Consider the following 21,371-nt stretch of genomic DNA (forward strand, 5'->3'; position numbering starts at 1 on the left):
AAAATCATAGTCTTTTTTACTTTGCAGACAATATTGAATCAGCAAGCAGTCAATTGTACACATGGTTTCTTGGGAGGCTGTAAGTACTTTTTCAAGAATCATAAGACTACATAAGAACACCATTGAACCATAATACTCTATTTTTCCTTAGACTCTGAAGCGGTGGTAACTCTATTCAATTAATGTAATTAATCCCACTTGGAATGCGATGTTTAGTTATTATGAAATGCCTAAGTGCTGACTGAAATGAAAGACAATCCAGTTCAGGTGATACAAAGAAAATCAATGTGAAAAACAAACATCATTTTTAAACTTTGTTTATTTGTAGATTAAAATGTAATGCATTAAAATTTTAACAATCACTTAAAAATGATTTATATTTGCATAAAGCAGAAGCAAAACAGAAATATATTAATTAAAATGCCATCTTGCTTCAAGTTTTCAAATTAGTACTTTAAGTACTTAAATGCATTGCAAGTATATTGTATAAATATACTATGAATAATCTTGAAACCACAATAAATATCAAGTAGGTTTTTAGGCACACGGCATAAGAAAAATGCAGAATCTGCATAATTCTTGAGAGTGCTGAGTAACTCACTCTTAGTTCATTTTCACACATATATTTTACACAAAATATACAGCCATCACTCACATGATTCTCAGTCACCTCTGAATCTCATCTTTCATCCCAGCGTTAGTGCCTTCTCATGCTTTGATTGCTATTGCTCTATACAGCTATTACATAAGAAAATATTTTGCAGTTTTCTTCAACTAATTGCCTAAGAAGGTATCAATGCTACCAAAATCAATACAGCCTATCTACATAATATATTCATGGAAATGTGCTGAGAGGCACCCACTTACAGAACTGCTCATTGTGACACTGGAAGTTACCCTGAAGGCAAACTTATAAATTTTAAGGTATACCATTTTTAATTGTCAACACTACTAAACCCAGAAATTATTAGAAACTGAGGTAATACCATTTTTTTTAAGAGATAGAAATATTTGAAAATACACCAAAGGTACTTAAAAAAAAATCCTGGCAAACATGTACCTCAGCCCTCCTAAGATTTGTCTGCAATCCTTTCTGCACAAATGTAAACCAAAGAATCCAAAAGAATGCTCAAGTTGAACTGACATATACTGTTAGGATTAAAGATCACAGCCACAGAACACCTGAGATTGCCCTCTGATAAGTGAAGCCTAATGCTTCTCTTACTAGGGCCAATGTTCATTGGTAAAAATGAACCAAATAAAACCCACTGACTTTTCCCCCAGCTACAAATCAGATTCTGGCATATCTGGCATAATATCTGCCATCAAGTACCCTATTCCATACCGTCCATTGGGAGCAGTATCCAGAGTTGGGGATCCACTCTGTTTTCGATAAATATTTTTACCAAAATTTGGAGATGGCATCTCGCTCGGTATTTTTCCGTGAATGAGGCTTGTATCATCGCCCTCTAAGTTCACAGGCTCTTTCAGGACCCTTCCTCTCTTATAGGTCACAGATGCTAAATTACCAGAACTATCATCTATAAGGTTGAAGCGACGAACAATGAAAACTACAGGGACTGGGAGTATTGCAAAGACAACCAGAGAGACACAAACAACCAGTCCCCACGTTGGATAGCTCAGAAATTCTTCAGATGCCTGTTAAAGAAGAAAATAATAATTATTAGTAATCTATCTTTCTTTGCACATACATAAAATATTGTACTTGCTTCAAGTTTGTAAGCAAAGAATCTGGGCTGGCTTTGTGACTTGCTTTGACCAATAGAAAGCAGTAGAAGTGACACTCAGCAACTTCCAAGACTAGGCCTCAAAGGCCTTCCAATTTCTGCTTCTTTCTTAGAATATTGCCCTGAATATGATGCTTGGAAACGTTATAAGTGAAAGACCACCTAAAGAGAGAGCCCAGCTCTCCTCCAAGCTGAATGCAACTGCTTGAGTTAGCCCAGGCAAGAAAAGAAGAAGAACTGCTCAGCTCAGCCACAGAACTGTAAGAAATAATAAATCAATGTCGCTCTTAGCCATTAAATTTCAGGGTAGTTTGTTACTAAGCAATAGATACCTCTTAAATGTGTCATATATCTTTCTAAAATCTGGAAACCAAACTTTTGAAGCACATCTGGCCCCAAGGGTTTTGGTGAGAGAACGGATTTGTTTATGCCTCAGTCTGGAATTATTAACCATAGGATAGTTAAAGGTCAGAGGTATCTCTGAAAATAAGCACTTTGATTTTATAACAGCTGACATATACCTAATGATTACATTATTATTCAGCTTGAGAATAGAAATTGAAATAGTTATTGCTAATATAAAAATTAGAACTTTACTTCAAAATTTACTTATTTTAAATTGTGTACTTTGCTAATATATATTTTTCATCATTATATAGAATCTGGGATACAATTTTTATTTATTTATTTGTTTATTGATTGATTGAGTGATTGATAGTGACTTGCTTTGTCACACAGGCTGGACTGCAGTGGTAATCATAACTCACTTTAACCTTCAACTCCTAGGCTCAAGCTATCCTTCAGCCTCAGCCTGACTAGTAGCTAGGACTATAGGCGTGTGCTACCATGCCCAGCTAATTTTTTCATCTTTTGTAGAGACAGGGATTCTCTATGTTGCACAGGCTGCTCTCAAGCTGCTGGCCTCAAGTGATGCTTTTGCCTTGGCCTCCAAAAGTGTTGGGATTATAGGTATGAGTCACTGCACCTGGCCTGGGATACAACTTCATAAATTCATATATTAAAATATTTCTGGAGTTTTGATTAATATGTTTTCTAGAGTCAAAGGCCCAATAATTATTGGTTCATCAGTGTTAAGATGGATATATCTGCTTTAATAAGGACAAGGTCAGTGTTTCACATGTGTTGAAAACATTCACAATGTATTTAAAAAATCACATATGCTCGGGGCAGAGCACAAACGTAAATCTCATATCCTTGCATAAAAGTTATGCCATTCATTAAACAGCAAAAAATACTGTGATGGAGACAAAAGAAAAAGCCCTCTAAAAAAGCTTTTTATGTATCTTTTAAAAATGTAATTCCCTTATTTTGTATTTACCTTATCTTCAATCCATGCGTTATAGCCAGGAGGACTTAATCCCATATTCACAACACTAGCTATTAGCAATGATAATAGCATTAGAGGAGAAATATATTTCCACATATAGTAGTAATATCTGCTGGGAGCAAAGCCCAGCATATCTTTTAGGTCTTCCATAAACCTGAATAAAAAGAAAGTATTTAATTATTCCTTAATTTAATATTGCTAAACCTTAAAAAATGTGCATTATATTAATGGTCTGACAAACATTTACCATTGATACCCTATGACATTTTATACTGTATCAAAGTTCCTCTTGGAAGATGACTATAAAGTAAAATGAAGCCAGGTAAGTACTATAATTTTTATTTAGGGAAAGCTCTCTTAAGCCAATTATTGATTTCTCCTTCTACTGATAACTTTCTATTCTATAAACAAAATATTTTCAGTATATTAAAAATTTCTTGTCTCTTTTTTAGTAATACAAGTAATAATTACAAAAAGGAATTATTTAGAAATTATTTCTTTTAGTAATTACTGCTTAAATATTATTAAGAAATATTAAGTAATTATATATTAAGGAATTATTACTATGCTATTAATACTATTCTATCAAGGAATTATTACTTTTAGTAATAATTACTTATTAGTAAATAATTTTACTAATTACTACTTTTCCTAATAATTTTACTATTACTTTAGTAATAATTAGTAAAAGTAATAATTCCTTAATATCACAGCATTAAAAGCATAATAATAATTCCTTAATATCATCAAATATACCTAATCAATGTTATATTTTCTGAACTCTTCTTTTTACATTCCGAATTTCTAAAAAGGTCTACATATAATAACTAATTGTTATGAATTGTTATGTCTCTTGAGTCCATTCTTTCTTTTTTTTTTTTTTTTTTTTTTGAGACAGAGTCTCACCTGTTGCCCAGGCTGGAGTACAGTGGCACAATCTCGACTCACTGCAACCTCATCTTCCCAGGTTCAAGCAATTCTCCTGCCTCAGCCTCCCGAGTAGCTGGGATTACAGGCGACCACCATCACGCCCGGCTGATTTTTGTATTTTTAGTAGAGATGGCGTTTCACCATGTTGGTCAGACTGGTCTCTATCTCCTGACCTCAAGTGATCTGCCCACCTTGACCTCCCAAAGTGTTGGGATTACAGGCGTGAGCCACCACACCTGGCCCAGTCTTAATCTCTATGTTTCTCCTCCCTTTTTCATTTCTTCCAAGTTGCTCCAGAATCTTAAAGGACATCTTCAATGTAAGAATTCTATACCTGCCCTTTAGAAAAAATATGAACTTTGAAGACCAAGAGACCTCATTTCAGATCACAGTTCTGTGTTCTTTTGATGTATATCTTAATCTCTCTAAGCTTCATTTTTGGTGTTTTCCAAAAAGATAATATAATACCCACCTTTGAGGGTTATTACTAGAACCATAAACAATGGATGCTTAGCATACTACCTCACATATGGTACAAAATCGACAGATGCATCTATTAGTAGTAGTATTTTTTCTTCTGTTGTTATAAATAGTGTTATTCAGGAACACTAGCATTAAAAAGAGAGATTCTTTAGTAAGTCTATCATGAATAACGAACTGTCTAAATGGAAATCTAAATTACAAATGTATTTATTTACAGATCAGTCCAAAAACAATATCAAATTCCATCATGGTACAGGTTATGAGTTTTGAGTAGCCTAGTAAAGCTTAGAGAAACCTGGCCTTGAAATGAAGGTCAAGGTTACAGTACTGGCTCTACAGCTAACATATTGTATCCTCCTGTAAAAGAAGGGGCAGTTTCCCATCTGTAAGATATGGATCATGTTAGTTAACAAGGAGTATTTTTTGATTACACACTTTATTTTTTAAGAGCAATTTTAGGTTCACAGCAAAATTGAGCTGAAAGAAGAGAGATTTCCCATATAGCTCCTACCAATATATGTGCATAACCTCCTCCATTATCAGCATCCCCCACGAGAGTGGAATATTGGTTACAATTGATAAACCTACATAAGTTAACACATCATTATTACCTAGAGCCCACAGTTTACGCTGGAATTCACTGTTTGTGTAGTACATTCTCTGGGTTTGGACAAATGTATAATGACGTGTGTCCACCATTACAGTGTCATACAGAGTAGTTTCACTGCCCTAAACATTCTGTGCTCAGCCTATACATCCCTGGATCTGGCCCAACCCCTGTTAACTGCTGATGTTTTTACTGTTTCCATAGTTTTACCTTTTCCATATTATAATATAGGGGAATCTTACAATATGTAACCTTTTCATATGTGACTTTTTTTCACTAAGTAATGTGCATTAAAATTTCCTCTGTGTCTTTTCATGGATTGAATAATATTTCATTGTCTGGATGTATGACAATTTATCCATTTACCTACTAAAGGATATCTTGTTTGCCTCCAAGTTTGGGCAATTATGAATATAGTTGCTATAAACACCCACGTGCAGAATTTTAAGTGGGCATAAGTTTTCAACTCCTTTGGGTAAATACCAAGTAGCATGATTGCTGGGTTATACACTAAGAGCTATTACTACTATTATTATACAGTACATGATTATTAAATGTAAGTTCTCCTAAGCTTCCTGACCTGGAGCTTTTGGCAACCACAAAAAACATTCTCTAAGCTTTGTTATAAAGCTCATTCAATACCCACAATATTCTTTATGCTGCTTAAAAGGACTCTGGCCTTCACTTAAGGTGCATGCATTACTACTTTACATAGGGCTGTAATGAACTTGGTGATCTTACTACCTCTCAGCCCATATATGTGATTAGAGACAGTGACTATAAAAAGTATTGGACAAATCCTCCAAAGGTCTTTTTCCCTTGAGAGAACTCTGGTGCTTCACATCATTTCAAATACATACACTTTTCACATCAGTGTACCTGAATGGTGTGAAAAGTATGTGTATTTGATATGAATTTATGAATAAATAGTGAATTTATTCATTATTTATGCGTATAGTGAATTTAAGTAATGACTCTATATAAAAATAATGTTTCTGTGCAGCAAATGACATATACATCTCAGACCTGGGAAAATATCATTTCCCAATATTGTCCTGCTATATAAGGCATTATGACACATGCACTCCTCTTATAAATCAATTTAGCAATATAATTAGGAGATAAGCTTTAGAGTTAAACAGAAATGGACATGAGACCCAGGTCTGCTGCTGTCCAGGTGGGTGACAGGCAAGTCACAGGGTGTCTCTCTAAGCTTGATTTTCCTTATCTGTGAAATGTAGATAACAATAAACAACTCAAAAGAAACTAAGGTTCTTGGAACTCTGCCAATACTTACTAAATCCTGAAAGTTAGCTATTTGATAACCAGGACCAAATCAAAGACCTAAAATTCTACATACTATTACATCCTATATAATTCTATTTGCCCAACAGGGAAATGTACTTTACCAAAACTGTTGAATCAGTGAGAGCCTGCAAAAGGTTTGATTTTTTAAAGAATTGTTCCCTCTATTCATTTATTTCCTCTTCTAAATGAAATGAACATTGATAATTGATGTTTTCAAACTAGAGATTAAAAGTGAATACATAAAAGCAAATATACTTACTTATCTATGCCATAAACAAAGCATACAGCAATATTCTCCAAAATGACTACAATTAGCAGAGGCAGTGTAGCAGAATAATCATCAAACATTGTAACAAAGTAATTTCCAGAGCGTTGCACAAATATCAGGCCAATACAAAATGCCAGAAGACAACAGATAACTAGACAAAAGAAATAAATGAAAAAATGAGACTCTATTCAGAGACAAGTCCTTTAAACTTTATTGTAAATTATTATATTCAAACTTTTAAAACTTTTATAACATGTCCATCATATAAACAGGCAATACCTTTCCTGATAAATGGCATATAACCTATTAGGAATTAGGTTACCTGGGTGTAGCCTCAACATTCATACAAATTTATTCTAAGACAGTAATTCATCTCCCTGAGCCCGTGGAAACTCATTTACCAAGTACAATAATAAATGAGTCAAAGTTTAGAGAAAAATTTAAAAGTATAAATTTCCATACTCTACTCGTATAATTAATAGCAAAGTGACTTCTTCAGGCACCAAATATTTATAGGTCGTTTATTCATTTAATAATGTTCTACAGTGTTGAAATATAGATGAGATTTTTGAATTAATAATGAGACTAATATTGCTTATATTATTATGAAATATACATATTATATATTTGATTGAAATATGGTTACTTTTCAAGCATAAGTGGAAAAATCTGACCAGACTTAACCTCAGCAACAATCCACATTTATATCTTTATCTTGCCTGAACAGATTAGTTTGGAAACAAATTATAATGGAGTTGAGCAATCTGATCATCCACATAACATCTAAGAAAAATCATCTAAAAAGTGTTTCGCCAGTAATAGCTAAGAAACAGATGCATAAATTTCTGACCAGCTACTACTTAGAAAAGTTTTTGAAATTCATATAATATTCCCATATTTTTGTTGGACTCTGTTCTTTTGTGCTCATTAGCAGAGAAGCCTCCAAAGGTAAAAGATGACTGCATTCCATTTCTCAACCACATTTCGGCAGAGGTGAGTAAACTTGAAAGAAGTAGAGTAGTAATGGCAGCTAAGGAAAAAAGACACCCATGGAGTCAATCATATGAACACTCCCTAACAATTTCAGCAAGTATGTGTGACATGAAGAAATTACCTCCATCTCTTAAGTACTATACTAGTGCTGTGAGTTACATCTTACAGAAATGAATGTCGTATGTAAACATATAATGTAGAATAAGAAAAGTAACATTTACTTGGATTCTACTGCATATTAAATTTAAATGCTTATCACAGTATAAAATAATATTGCATTCTCTTACTTAATTTTTATAACATCCCAGTTGAACAATGTATTGCTTTGTTTACAGATGAGAGAAATGATCCCGAAGAACGTTAAGTAATGTGCTTAAATTCTCAAGCTGGAAGTAGCAGAGTTTGGATCTGCACCCAAATCTGTCTGCCTCAACAGCCTGTGTCACTTTCACTATCTCCTAATTACACCCCAGTATGAGGCAAATATAAAAAAGTGCATTATAAGTGGTACAGACAGTAAGAGTTTTGCTGGAGATGTGAGGGAAAAAGATAATGAGTAATTCATTTGCCTAAATCTTACTGCATAAAGAAGTAAACACACCTACCAAAGAAAATAAGGTAATATTTCATTGAGGTCAAATACAACTACGATTTGAAGTATCAGTATGATCCCAAAAAACAAGAAGTGGGAAAGAGGGTACATTCCCCTTTGCTCTTTCCAAATAAGTCTTCCAGAAGGTCTTAGAAAATACTGCTTTGTGTGATTTTCCCTTTACACTGTTACTTTTTCCTTAACCTGCAAGCCTTTTACTACAGGAGGGGACAGTTTGGATATGGTGAGCAAGGATAAGAATACAAAAATGACTTTAGCCTGCATGTCAGGCAGGATATGGATTTTCATATTAAGTAGAAATCACTTTCTTGAATAATATAAAGCAGTTTCTCATTTCTGTTCAGCTGAATTGTGGATATATAGCTATCAATATTAACAAACTGCTGAAATTAAATTGTTTTATACACGCACACACATGCACATGCACAAACACATACAGACATAATTATCAGAGCAGCAAATGATAAAGGTATATATTTGAGACTTATTTAGACATATATTATTAGTAAATTTTTTATGGCTAAGAAAGAGCTGGGCACGGTGGCTCACGCCTGTAATCCTAGCACTTTGGGAGGCTGAGGCGGGCGGATCACGAGGTCAGGAGATTGAGACCATCCTGGCTAACACGGTGAAACCCCGTCTCTATTAAAAAAAATACAAAAAATTAGCCAAGCGTGGTGGCGGGCGCCTGTAGTCCCAGCTACTCGGGAGGCTGAGGCAGGAGAATGGCGTGAACCCGGGAGGCGGAGCTTGCAGTGAGCTGAGATCGCACCACTGCCGCACTCCAGCCTGGGCGACAGAGCAAGACTACGTCTCAAAAAAAAAAAAAAAAAAAAAAAAAAAGCCTTGGGGAATTGCACACCACTGCCCAGCATTCATGGTCATCTCTACAAAATTTGTATCCAATCTTATTTTACATCACTTACCAGTATTGTTTCTGTACTCTCGTATGGTTGGCTTTCTTATTGTTGCCTTTATCTTCATTTATGTATGTTTACTAGTTATCCTCTGACCCTTGAGAAGATCCTTCCTCTTTCCAATTCAACTTCCATCTCTTTCTCTGACAGTTCCATCATATATTTAGATGACCTAGACTCTTTTGAATTCTTACATGTAAAATCCATTATGCTATCAGTATTTTACATGCTGTAAGTCTTATCTATGCAATCTGATTTTAATTTTAGTGTTATTGTTTTTGGAGAAGAGTTTTTTTATATATTTGTATATCTCTTATAATTTATTTTATATCCTTTATAGCCCTTAAATGGGAGTATGATGCATTAAACTGGTACTTTAATAATCACTTGTAAATTGGACCTATTAACTACCATCCATATTGATAAATTGTTTTATTTTCTTCTCTACTTGGAGACATTAACTACTAGTAAATTACTACTGCTGCTGTATATGAGAACGGGATTTAGGTTTATCATTTTCAGCTATGCACTTTTTGGATAGGAATATCACATCTGAACTGCTCTAATTATGATTATTTGACTTGTATAAAAATTATACACAAACACTCCATGACTTTATTCTAGTGTCAGTCATTCTTGATAATGCATTACTATTAATGAATAACAATAAATATTTTTATAAATGATAAAATATAATTTATATTAAAACATCCATATTATATTATATATACAATAAAATTTATACAATTAAAATAAAATAAAATAAATTATACAATGTATACAATAATAAATAGTGATAATAGACATTAATAAAACTCAAAATATAAGACTTTCCACTTTTCATCTCTAATCTTTCACCAAGAATAAAATGGCCTGGATTTGTTCAATGAAAAGTCAAATACAAAAAAACTCACCAGTAAGAATTTCTTTCCTCACTTTGAAAGTGTCCACAATAGGCGTGACAATCCCTTCAATGGTTCCAAACATACTGCCAAGGCCTAGATTGACCAGCATGAGGAAAAACATCACTGACCAGAAGGGAGATGCAGGAAAATGTGTCATCGCTTCTGTAAAGGCAATAAAAGCTAAGCCGGTCCCCTGAACAGCCTGCAAAATACACAAAATAGCAACATTAGTACAGAGTAATTATTAAACAATGGCTCTATATGTCAGTTACAATGAGGAGGAAAGATCTCTGAATAATGTCCAGGACTGCTGGAAATAGACATGCTCACATCAGCTCTTAACCTGATAAATCATGTTGTCATTCTCAGAACCTGGATTTAATTAGATCAAGCGGATCCAAATAATGAAATTTTGTTTATAATTAATAAACAGAGTACACGATTGTGTTGTATATACTAACTATTTCACAAGGCTCCTAGAATGAAAAACTATATTAAAGAATACATAATATTTTTGGTTTTGTTAAAGCTTATGAATATGAATAGTGACATATTATCATAGATATATAAATACAAATATATATATACAACTATTTCTGGCTCATATATAAAGATTTTTAAAATTTGGTTTTACCTTACCTCAAAGTGGCTCAATCAATTGTTGTTATATATATATATACATATACACTATGAATAATAAACTTGTTTTGATTTAAGAGAAAACTGCAAATGCAAAATAAAAGGATGTGAACAGAATAAGTAGATTATAAAAAGCCAATTTTTAATTTAAAAAACCGACATCTTTACCTTTTTTTACTTCTGATATTCCTACCTCCCTGATTAAAAAAAAAAAAAAGTTGGGCTGATATACTGGTTTGCATAATTCAGAAGAGACAATGAATTTCCAGTCAAAACTAATAACAAAATGAATAAAAAGACAGATACTCCAATTGGGCAGAAAGAAATTGAATTACTTGCAAATATTAATGTGAGTTTATTTTATAAATATCACAAATATTGAGTTGTAAAATAACAACTTACTTTGTCTAACTAACTGTACCTATAACCAAACTTCAAGTTGATTGTGTTGTCTCATAAAGACAGATGAGAATTTAAAAAAAAAAACTTTGAACGGTACATTAGTAATTAATTAAATATTTCCTTAAGGAATTCAAGGTTTTTATATTAATGATGGCTTTACTTTTTAATGAATAATATCCACACATGATTCTTTATGTTAGTCTCAAGTACAGTTAACTATCTTAAAGCAAATAATTAGTGACTAATTTCTCCATTATATTTTCCTTTTCGACATACAGGAGACAGTGGCAGCCAATACAAGGACATTTATTAATGGTGACCTATTTCTTATTTAATACAACATAGCTAAGAAAAAGAACTTCATCGGTTGGGCACGGTGGCTGAGGCCTGTAATCGCAGCACTTTGGGAGGCCAAGGCGGGCGGATCATGAGGTCAAGTGTTCGAGACCAGCCTGGCCAAAATGGTGAACCGCCTTCTCCCGTCTCTACTAAAAGTACAAAAATTAGCCAGGTGTGGTGGTATGTGCCTGTAATCCCAGCTACTTGGGAGGCTGACCAGGAGAATTGCTTGAACCTGGGAAGCAGAGGATGCAGTGAGCCGAGATCGCACCACTGCACCCCGGCCTGGGCGACAGAGAGAGACTACGGCTCAAAAAAAAAAAAAAAAAAGAACTTGATCATGACTTGTGGAACACAACTATTAAAATTTCTATTTTAAATATTATTCATGCATCAAAGCAATCATGTATGTGTAAATGAGAGCCATAATTCTAATTCTGTATTGAAAATTATAGCAAGAAAGATTTCAGACTAATCATCATTCTATGATGAAAATCACTTTATATTCATATTTTAAATTATTGTGGCTCAATCAATGAAATAACTTTTTAAAATAAAGCAAATCTTTACCATTTAAGAAAACATATTCTCTAAAATTAAGAATGTAAATTCTGAAGGACTTATAATACCCAGGAGCTTCTCCGGGCATTTTAAGAGCTTCTTCGGGCATTTTAAAGCCCTTTTCCTGAAGGGAGTCTGCTGGATAATGCACATTTCAAGTGAATGATAATTATTTTATTGCTCAAACATGGCTTACTAACTTTATTTAGCTCTTCTTCAATTTTACAGGAATTGAGATGAAGAGCAGGAAACTCTTCTTCTTTCACTTTTTGAATGATGTCATAAACTAAATGATAATCTTCTGCAGTAACAGTTGAAAGGTTGATATGATGGGGAATAATATCCTGACTAATGTTCCCCATTTTCAAAAATTTCATGATCGTCTCTGAATTTCTGAAAAATAAAACAACATACAAATGAGCACATAAGAGTTCTTTGGTGTATAGTTTGTGAATGACTATGCCATTATAAGCTAATGAATGAGCAATGTTCCCAACACAAAGAAATGATTAATGTTTGAGGTGATGACTATCCCAATTACCCAGATTTGACCATTATACATTGTATGTTTGTGTCGAACTATCACATGTATCTCATAAATATGTATAGCTATCATGTATCAATAAAAGTATAAATAACAAAATAAAAACTAAGAAAAAAGGCAAATGGAAATTAGTATTCATACTGTGTAATGCATTTCTCATTTATGACATTTGCTTTGAAGCCCAGAACTGCAAACACCACCAATGTTGCCAGGACAGAAGTGAAAAAATTGATGAAGGACACCAGGACAGCATCAAAGTGGCAGTTGTTGTCTCTCTTGTTGTAGCTTGAAAAGGCAATGACACCACCAAATCCCAGACCTAAGGCAAAGAACACTTGAGTAGCAGCTTCTCTCCAGACCTTGGGCTCCAGCATTATTTCAAGCTGTTTAAAAATAAACATAATAGAATCAGCTACAAAATAATGTTTCAGAATAATTAATTTTTTATGGAATTTACTGTTTATGGAGTATACAATGATATTTATGCATCCAAAGTTTATTTAAATCGAGAAATAATATGTTCTTAAGCATAAACATCTATTTTTTAGGAAACAAATAATTATGAGTAAGAAAGTTGATCAGTCCTTTACATGGAGATTTTAAGTACATGGGGATTTTCTACTTACATGGTGGTTTTTAAATATTTTAAGAATATCAAAGGAAATATGAAATGAGAATATGAAGAAAAATTAATTATCCTCAATCATTTCCCATTATGTCTTTTATTCTTTCCATAGCAAAACAGGTCAATTACCAATAAAAGTTAATAGTTGCTTCACTAACACTCCATGTTTTGTGTTTTCTGCTGTTAATCTAATGGTTGAAGCAGAAAACAATTATAAACTTCGCAGAGTTGAACTATTTGTACTTTGCATATTCACATATGTATTCTTCATTCATTCAAAAGTCTGCTAAAAGATTTTTCTTTGAAAATTGAAGAAATTCACCTATATTGTCTATAAGATACTCTTTCAGATCCAAAGTTCTGACATTGAACAGATATTAAATATTGAACAGACATTTCATGTAGTTGTGCTTTATGTCTTAGATAATTATCACTGTATATAATCAAAACTTAAATGAAACAATTCAGATCAGCCATGTGTGGCCCAGACCTTAATAAACAGTTCCGTTTGATTTCAGTAATAATAGCGTTTAAATTGGCATTTTATCTCTTTTTGCCATTACAATCAAATTGCCTTTATTGAGAGCCATGTCAAACATGACTAAGAACACGAATTCTACAGAGAGTTTCAGATTCTGATTCTGCCATTTAGTAATTTTAAAATAGTTCAAACAATGGCAAATGGCGTGTCCTCTTTGAGTTTCAGCTTCTTCAGAAAGATCAGAATAATAAGAAGTGTACCACTTACCACGGTGCCTACCACACTCTAAAAATGCTCAGCAACCGATAACATAGATGAGCTATAGCGGCAAACACACCGGTAAGCATTTTACATGGTTTAACTCATTTAGTACTCACAACAACCCACGAAGCTGTTGCTACTATTAACTGATTCTTAGGAAGGTTATGTAACTTGCCTAAGTTTACACAGCAGCTCTGAGGTAGAGATGAAATAAGAACATAGGTAGATTCCAAAATCCATATTCTCTCAAACAATAGGATGTATTGCTTCAATTAATTTTGGTTATTAAAATCTATGAAATATGCTTATTAAACATAATCATGATTATCTTTATAATTTATGAACAATTAACATATGCACATTGTTTACTGATCATTGCTACATCATATTCTATTAAAATACACTCAACTGTCTATCTCTGCTTTAGCCACTAGGTGGCAGAAAAGACCTGTTAACTAAAGACATTACCAGCAGCCCAATTTCTGAACTAAATCTCCACTCACTGTTTCACAAGTATTTGATGTGCTTATGTACTTTCTCTCCTACATAAACAATGTAAAATTTTTAAAAATTACAATTACTTCTCATATTGAGTATCACATCCTACAGAAATGTAATACAGTCTTATCAACACTCAATGAAAAGTTAGCTGAAGGAAAACTAACATTTTAATAGTGATCCCTAGTCTAGGTCAGAAATGTTAATTCATGCTGCAGTTTTCAGTACTGGGGCTATATAGAATTATTACATATAAGCATTTAAATTCTAAAATATCTAGCTAAATCAAATGTTTAGAATTTTGTCACAAGCAATTGTCAGTTTAGAAAGAATATATTCTAGAAATTCACACAGAATTTTGGTTGTCTTGAACTCAGAAAACATTTTCTTCAATATTATACATATAAGTATTTTTGGTCATTAAGTGTGGCCCATTTGTAGCAGATTTAAATTATAGTGTGGCTGAAACTCGTAAATCTTAACTAGTTGTTCACAGAGAAGTTCCAAGAACTCTAAATGTTAAACAGGAATTTTGAAGTAGCTGAGAAAACCAGACACCAGTGCCAGCATTTTTGCTGCTACAGAATGAATACCAACCCAGAACTAAACACACAAAGAACACAGCTTCTTTTACGCGGTATCAAGGCAGCTGCCAGGAGTGACAAAGAATTCCAGAGAAGCTAATCCCTTATGCCCAAATCTCACAGCACAATGCTGCCTGCACATTCATCCTTCAGATAACTTTTAATTTCTAAACTAATTTTGAAATCATATCTTTAGACAGTTTCATCTTAATGTCTGCCTATGATAGTATTAGCAAACTAATAGTGGGGTGCTATATATATAATCAAAAACTTGTTTCCTGTTAAATCAGTATAAGAAGTTATGATTAAGTCCACACTTATGATTAACCAGGTTAAGTGTGCCCAGTGTTGAGTTTAGCTCTACAAAGTTGCATGATGGATTATAAGTTCTGAGCCCCTGATGGAGTCTAATGAGAATTTTCCTAAAATATATATGCATCTATAGAAGTTACAGAATTTCACAAGCTGATTACTATAAATATTCTTCCAAAAACTACAAAACTACAAAGCCTCAAAAAAATTAACTAAGAAAAGAAAACACTGATTTTCTCTGAGAGAGTATTTTAGGGTTCTTAATCTTATTTTAGGGTCCATGGATTCCAGATGATCAATCAACTTCCGGATACACTAAGCAAATTAATATGTTCATTTTTTTTTTTCGGTAAGAAAATCCTCATCACTTTTTCAAATGGATCCATGACACAAAAAGGTTAAAAACCACTAGAATAAAGGGGAAAGAGTAAATGAAGACTGAAAAATTCTGAAGTCTAATCAGTATAAAACTTAGAAATAAATTTATTATAAAAGAGAGATTTTTGAAGTTGAAATAGTGGTAGCCTTACTCTAAAATCAAAATGGGATATAAAAAATGGAGATAAATGGCTATAATTATACATAAAAAATGCTGCTTTTTCCTAGACTGGTTAACAACTATAAAAGTTTAATGTACATATATTAGAACAATTATTCCTTAAATATAACTTAGAATATTTTAACAATAAACATAATACTTTCATGATCATAAGCCTTAAATAGAAATATGGTACATACCTTAGGGGTAAACATGTGGCGAATGCCATCAATTGAACCATTTAAAAGGAATGCTCTGATGAGGAAGCATATAAGTACCACATATGGAAACAGAGAACTAAAATATATGATCTGCAAAGAAATAAAAATAAAAATAAGTGAGATGCAATGACCATTTTTTTATAGTTAAGATTTTATATGTTAGTTTCTGTACTTTGACAGTCACTGTTTCATGACAGGATTAATAAAACTATTAATAACTTCTAAAGCCATTTTTAAGAATGGTTTATGAGTCGTGATTCAGCCTTAAGATTTTATTTGAGATATAATTTAAATTTAAAATACTCTATCTCCTTTGAAAAAATCCATCAGCTATGGTGTAGCTTCAATAGTGTTGATTCCTTATAGTTCATAAAACAAGAAATATTTAAGACAGAAATGAACAGGCACTAACTACCTAATGAATTCCTACTTTTTTGTTGTTGTTCTAAGTAGCAAAATAAAGTCCTATTTCTTTTTCTTTTAACCAAATTTTCATTGTGATTCTGTAAAGCTTTCAATGCAGCATTGTTCCTATGCTGTATCTTCCAGAACCCAAACAATCAAACGTGTAAAGATTTTACTTTCCGCTTCAGCAATTTTCACTGTTAAACAGTTCAGCAAATATTTATAATAGAAAAGGAAGTGTGCTACTCAGACATTCACTGCCTCCTTGACATCTTCCTCTGGAGGCCTAATAGGTCTCTAAAATGTTTCAGGTCCAGAGGGAAACTTCTGAATTTCCCTCAAAGCTATTCCCACCCATCTCTATTTCAGAAAATGGCCCCACCCTCCATCCCATTAGTAAAGCCAAACATCTAGAAATGGTTCTGGACTATTCATAATATTCTCCTAACTGAATTGCTGGCTGCCCCTTGGTTTATGTCATACCCTGCTTAAAACACTCCAGGAATTTCTAATGTCGTTGGAGTGAAGTGCTGATTCCACCCTCTGGCCTGCAAAGTCTTACCTTAGAGTGCCTGCTTGCCTGGCCACCACTCTTCCCATGGAGCTCTGGCCACTCAGGCCCTTGCTATCCTGTGAGTCTACCAAGCTCAGCCAGCCTTAAGATGCAGGGCGGCACCTTCCTTCAGAAGCACCTCTTCCTTATTTGCAGATGACTTGCTCCTCCTTACTATTTTAGTCTCATCTTCATCTTCTCCCTGAGGTCTTCCCTGACCACCCAAAATAAGGTGATGCCTTTTTCCATCCTTTCTCTCCCATCTGCACCCTGCCAACCCTCAGTGATACTACCCTAGGTTTGTTGTTGTTGTTGTTTAGAGCACTTAGCACTTTTCGAATTTTATTTATGTGTTTCTGTGTTTATTTTTTGTATCCTCTACCAGGGTATAAGCTAGTGAGGGTAAAGATATTTTCTGTTTACTACCATATCTCACACACCTAACACAGTTGCTGACATAGTAACTCTATCATATGTATCTGTGGAAGGAAGGAATGGAAGGAGAATTGGAACAATGGAGGAGAAAGTGCCATAGCAGATGATGCTTCCGGGCAGGTAAAAGATACTGAATTCAATAATAACTACAAACAACATTAATATAAGGCAACACAATAAGGGGCACTTTCTCTAGTTTTACCCACTTAAGAATCATATATAAACACATGGCACACCTTAAGGAAAAAATATGGATAAAATGTCAGCATACTTTAGAACACAATATTTTAAAAATAAATTATATTTTAACTTAATTAGTTGTAATGAACATAATTTTTTAATAATTTCAAATTGGTTTAATCCTTTGATTAATCCTTCACTCAGATTTTTTGACTTTTTAAAAAATCAGAATGCTTTCAGATGGATTTTTTCATTCTCCCTGCGTACTTTTGGCATTCATTAAATTTGGCAGTTGCCTTGATCTCACTTGAATTAAAGTTATCCCCTTTATGATTCTTCTTCACAAATGTTGTGGCTAGCCAGAAGCATGGATTCACTTTTGAACAATAGCTTCTTTTTATGTTTTTAAACAAAACTCAAATGTACTGCTTTATAAATCATATAATTGACTTCCATTAATTCTGCTTATATAAAAGTGAAAATGAAGATTATACATTATAAAGTCTAGATAGACTGATTATGATTTTATCCAATAAAATATGCTTTTTAATTTTGTTTTAATTTTATATTTTATCTTTATATTTTTAATATAATTTCTAATTAGGTACTAAGAAAAGATTCTTCCTGTACTCATATTATTCGAGGCTAAAATACTCTCATCTACCCTTAGTATGTCCCACTTCCTCAAATCCCATAAACCAACTGATCACCACACCCAGCTAATTCTACCACAGAAATCTCACATCTGTCCCTTTGCTTCACCTCTCAATAGCACACCTTTCAGTATGAAAACAGTTTCCTGCTCATCTTGCCTCCAGATTCTGTTAGCTTTCCTCTGCATCCCAGAAATCCATTTTTCACAGTTGCCAGAGCGATCTTTCTAAAAATCTGGTGCTATCACTGAACTATTAAAAATCCTCAAATGTTCCACACTGTTTGCTAGCTAACAGCCCATCATTTTACAAGAGTCCACAGATCCTCCAATATCATCAGTCAATTTGCATATCATCCTTCGTCTTCCACAAGCTGCACAAGTTGTATGCAAAAGTCACACAAATACTCAGCAGTCATTGAGCTTTGTACATGCTGTTGTCTGTGTCTACACACAGTTCTCTGTGAACTTGCTAGTGAACTTCTCTTCAACCATTGAACCCTACTCCAAAATTTACATCCCCTGTGAAGCCTTCTTGCAAATCCAGTTTAACTGCAATTACTGACTCTACACTATCACACACTTTCTTGTTTTTGGAGACCGAGTCTCACTCTGTCGCCCAGGGTGGAGTGCCGTGGTGCAATCTCGGCTCACTGCAACCACTGCTTCCCGGGTTCAAGTGATTATTTTGCCTCAGCCTCCCGAGTAGCTGGGATTACAGGCACCTGCCACCATGCCCGGCTAATTTTTGTATTTTAGTAGAGACGGAGTTTCACCGTTTTGCCCAGGCTGGTCTCAAACTCGTGAGCTCAGGCAATCCACCCGCCTCGGCCTCCAAAAGTGCTGGGATTACAGGCGTGAGCCACCGCCTGGCCACTATCACACACTTTGTATGTGCTTCTGTTACTCCACTTAGTATGTTCTAATCATCATTACAATATGTTGCAATATGGTTGTACAATAATATAATACTAAAACATATTGCACATTAAGATAAAACTTATAGGAATTTAAGTTTTTCTTCTTGTACACAATTCATTCATTGAATTGTGGGTTCCATGAGGACAGACTGTGGCCTATTAATCTTTGCATATCCATCAGTGCCTGACAAATAGCAGATATTCAAATATATTGTTCATTGAGAGAGGATTTACAGGAATTTGAGTTTTTCTTCCTGCACACAATTCCTAAAATTGCAAGCTTATGGTTATTCTGCAGTATTTTGAAAATTATATTCTAATTATATGTCCAGACATTTCAATTTTCATTTATTAATTCAACAAACATTTAAATTCTTAAGGACACTGATCTGGATTCAGTAAGACTCTAACACAGTTTCCTAATAAGTTACAAGAACATTTCAAGCCTGCAAGATGGAGAAAAATAAGTCAATATTTCAAACATTTAAGTGATATTAAGAAGGCAACACATCAATTTTATTCCTCTGTGAGCAGGTAAGAGGACAAAATATTTCATTTTTAAATTCCATGATTTAAAAAGATGTGTCTTAGGAGTCAGCAGGTTACTTAAATATCTGTGTCATTTATAAACACAAATTATTTGCATTCAGTCATATGGCTCTAATCTTAATAGACCAAAACAGCCACTTGCATAATATTATTAAAATGAGTTAAATTCAACCTATTCACTGTATTTATACCAACCACTTTCTTCTCTCTATGTGTTACGCCTTATAACTTGAAGTTATTTTATAAATTTGTTTATTGTTTGCTGCCTCTGCCACTAAATGGAAACTCCATGAGGACAGGCACATTGTTTACCTTGTTAGTTGTATTTCCAAAACTAGATCAGTGTCTAGAACATAGTAAGTGCTTAATAAATATTTGCTCAAAATAATAATGAATGGGTGAATGATTATTACACATTGTCCAAGAAGTATACATTTTTAAAACTGGGAAATGATACAAAGAAACATGTTCCTTTGACTGATTTTTAAGACCCCTCCCCCGGGCCTTGACAACTATTATGCCTGTCAAAGCAAGTACGTTAGTAAGAGAGACTATTTTATCTTTCAAAATATTGTATAAAACATTTTCATTTTACTAAAGTGTTTAAAAAATCGAAAACAAAAACCATTGTTTTACATATGAAAATGTTTATTATAAACATACCTTCAGAATGTATCATTCTTTTTGAAAATTCTGTAGCCCAGTTTTAGCCCTGTCTATCATGTATTGGTTGCTTAATTCTGGCCAACTATTTATTTTTCCTGAGCTTGTCAACTTTGCAGTAAAATGGGGATAAAATATGCAAATTATCTAGCTGATAGAAAGAATAAACAAGATAATGTATGCATAGTATTTAGCATAGTAGTAGTAACAACAGGAAAGTAGTCAGAGTAGAAAATACTACCTTAGAGTTAAAAGCAAGCTTGGGGCTTCTCATTTCTGTCCTACATATTTGAGGCAGTCATCCCCTTAATAGATTCTGTAACTAGGGCACATGCTACCTCTGTGTGACCACCTCCAGTGATGCTGAGCTCTCTACCATTGAGGCAACTGATTTCATTATTATCAAGTTTGATTCTTGAAAGGTCTTTCTTTCTTTGAAGGCTTACCACCATCACAACCTCCTCCATAATACCCAATATTTGATCATAGTTTTGCTCTCTATGGCCACACAAAGCAGCCCTATTCTTCTTTTGGTTTAACTATTTGAAGACTTTGATCACTGAGCTGAAATTTCTCATAATAAAAAGGAAAATACAAGATTTCAGTAAAATCCAGTATTGCAGATGTGGTCCAACTGATATGTGCCTACCTAGCCCAAAGGACAATGTCCCTACATACCCCTCTTTTAATTCATGCAGTTTCCACTTAGCATTTTGGGGTATATGTATATGCATGTATGACTGTGTGTTTTGACCAAGCACATCACCAGCTGACTCATTCTTCTTTTAGCTGCTAAATCCTCTAAGTTGTTTTTCCATGTGCTAGCCTTAAACAATATTTCTCTCTTCTGTACTTGTGACACTGTTTATTTGGAGGCATTTTCTGTTTA

At 33.7% G+C, this 21,371-nt stretch overlaps 1 protein-coding gene across 1 annotated transcript in view; it reads right to left on the reverse strand.

Moving 5' to 3' along the window:
• Positions 1–301: 301 nt before the first annotated feature.
• SLC6A15 (solute carrier family 6 member 15) overlaps positions 302–21,371 on the reverse strand; it is a 52,041-nt gene continuing 30,971 nt past the window's right edge. The window contains exons 6-12 of the mRNA XM_016923927.3: positions 16,105–16,215; positions 12,747–12,988; positions 12,262–12,454; positions 10,130–10,322; positions 6,684–6,843; positions 3,088–3,250; positions 302–1,659 (exon numbers count right to left, since the gene is read on the reverse strand). Coding sequence (XP_016779416.2) covers positions 1,285–1,659; positions 3,088–3,250; positions 6,684–6,843; positions 10,130–10,322; positions 12,262–12,454; positions 12,747–12,988; positions 16,105–16,215 — 1,437 coding nt within the window. The 3' untranslated portion in view covers positions 302–1,284. The remainder of the gene's footprint in view (positions 1,660–3,087; positions 3,251–6,683; positions 6,844–10,129; positions 10,323–12,261; positions 12,455–12,746; positions 12,989–16,104; positions 16,216–21,371) is intronic.

The sequence above is a fragment of the Pan troglodytes genome, chromosome 10 (genome assembly GCF_028858775.2).
Source record: "Pan troglodytes isolate AG18354 chromosome 10, NHGRI_mPanTro3-v2.0_pri, whole genome shotgun sequence".
Taxonomy (NCBI): Eukaryota; Metazoa; Chordata; class Mammalia; order Primates; family Hominidae; genus Pan; species Pan troglodytes.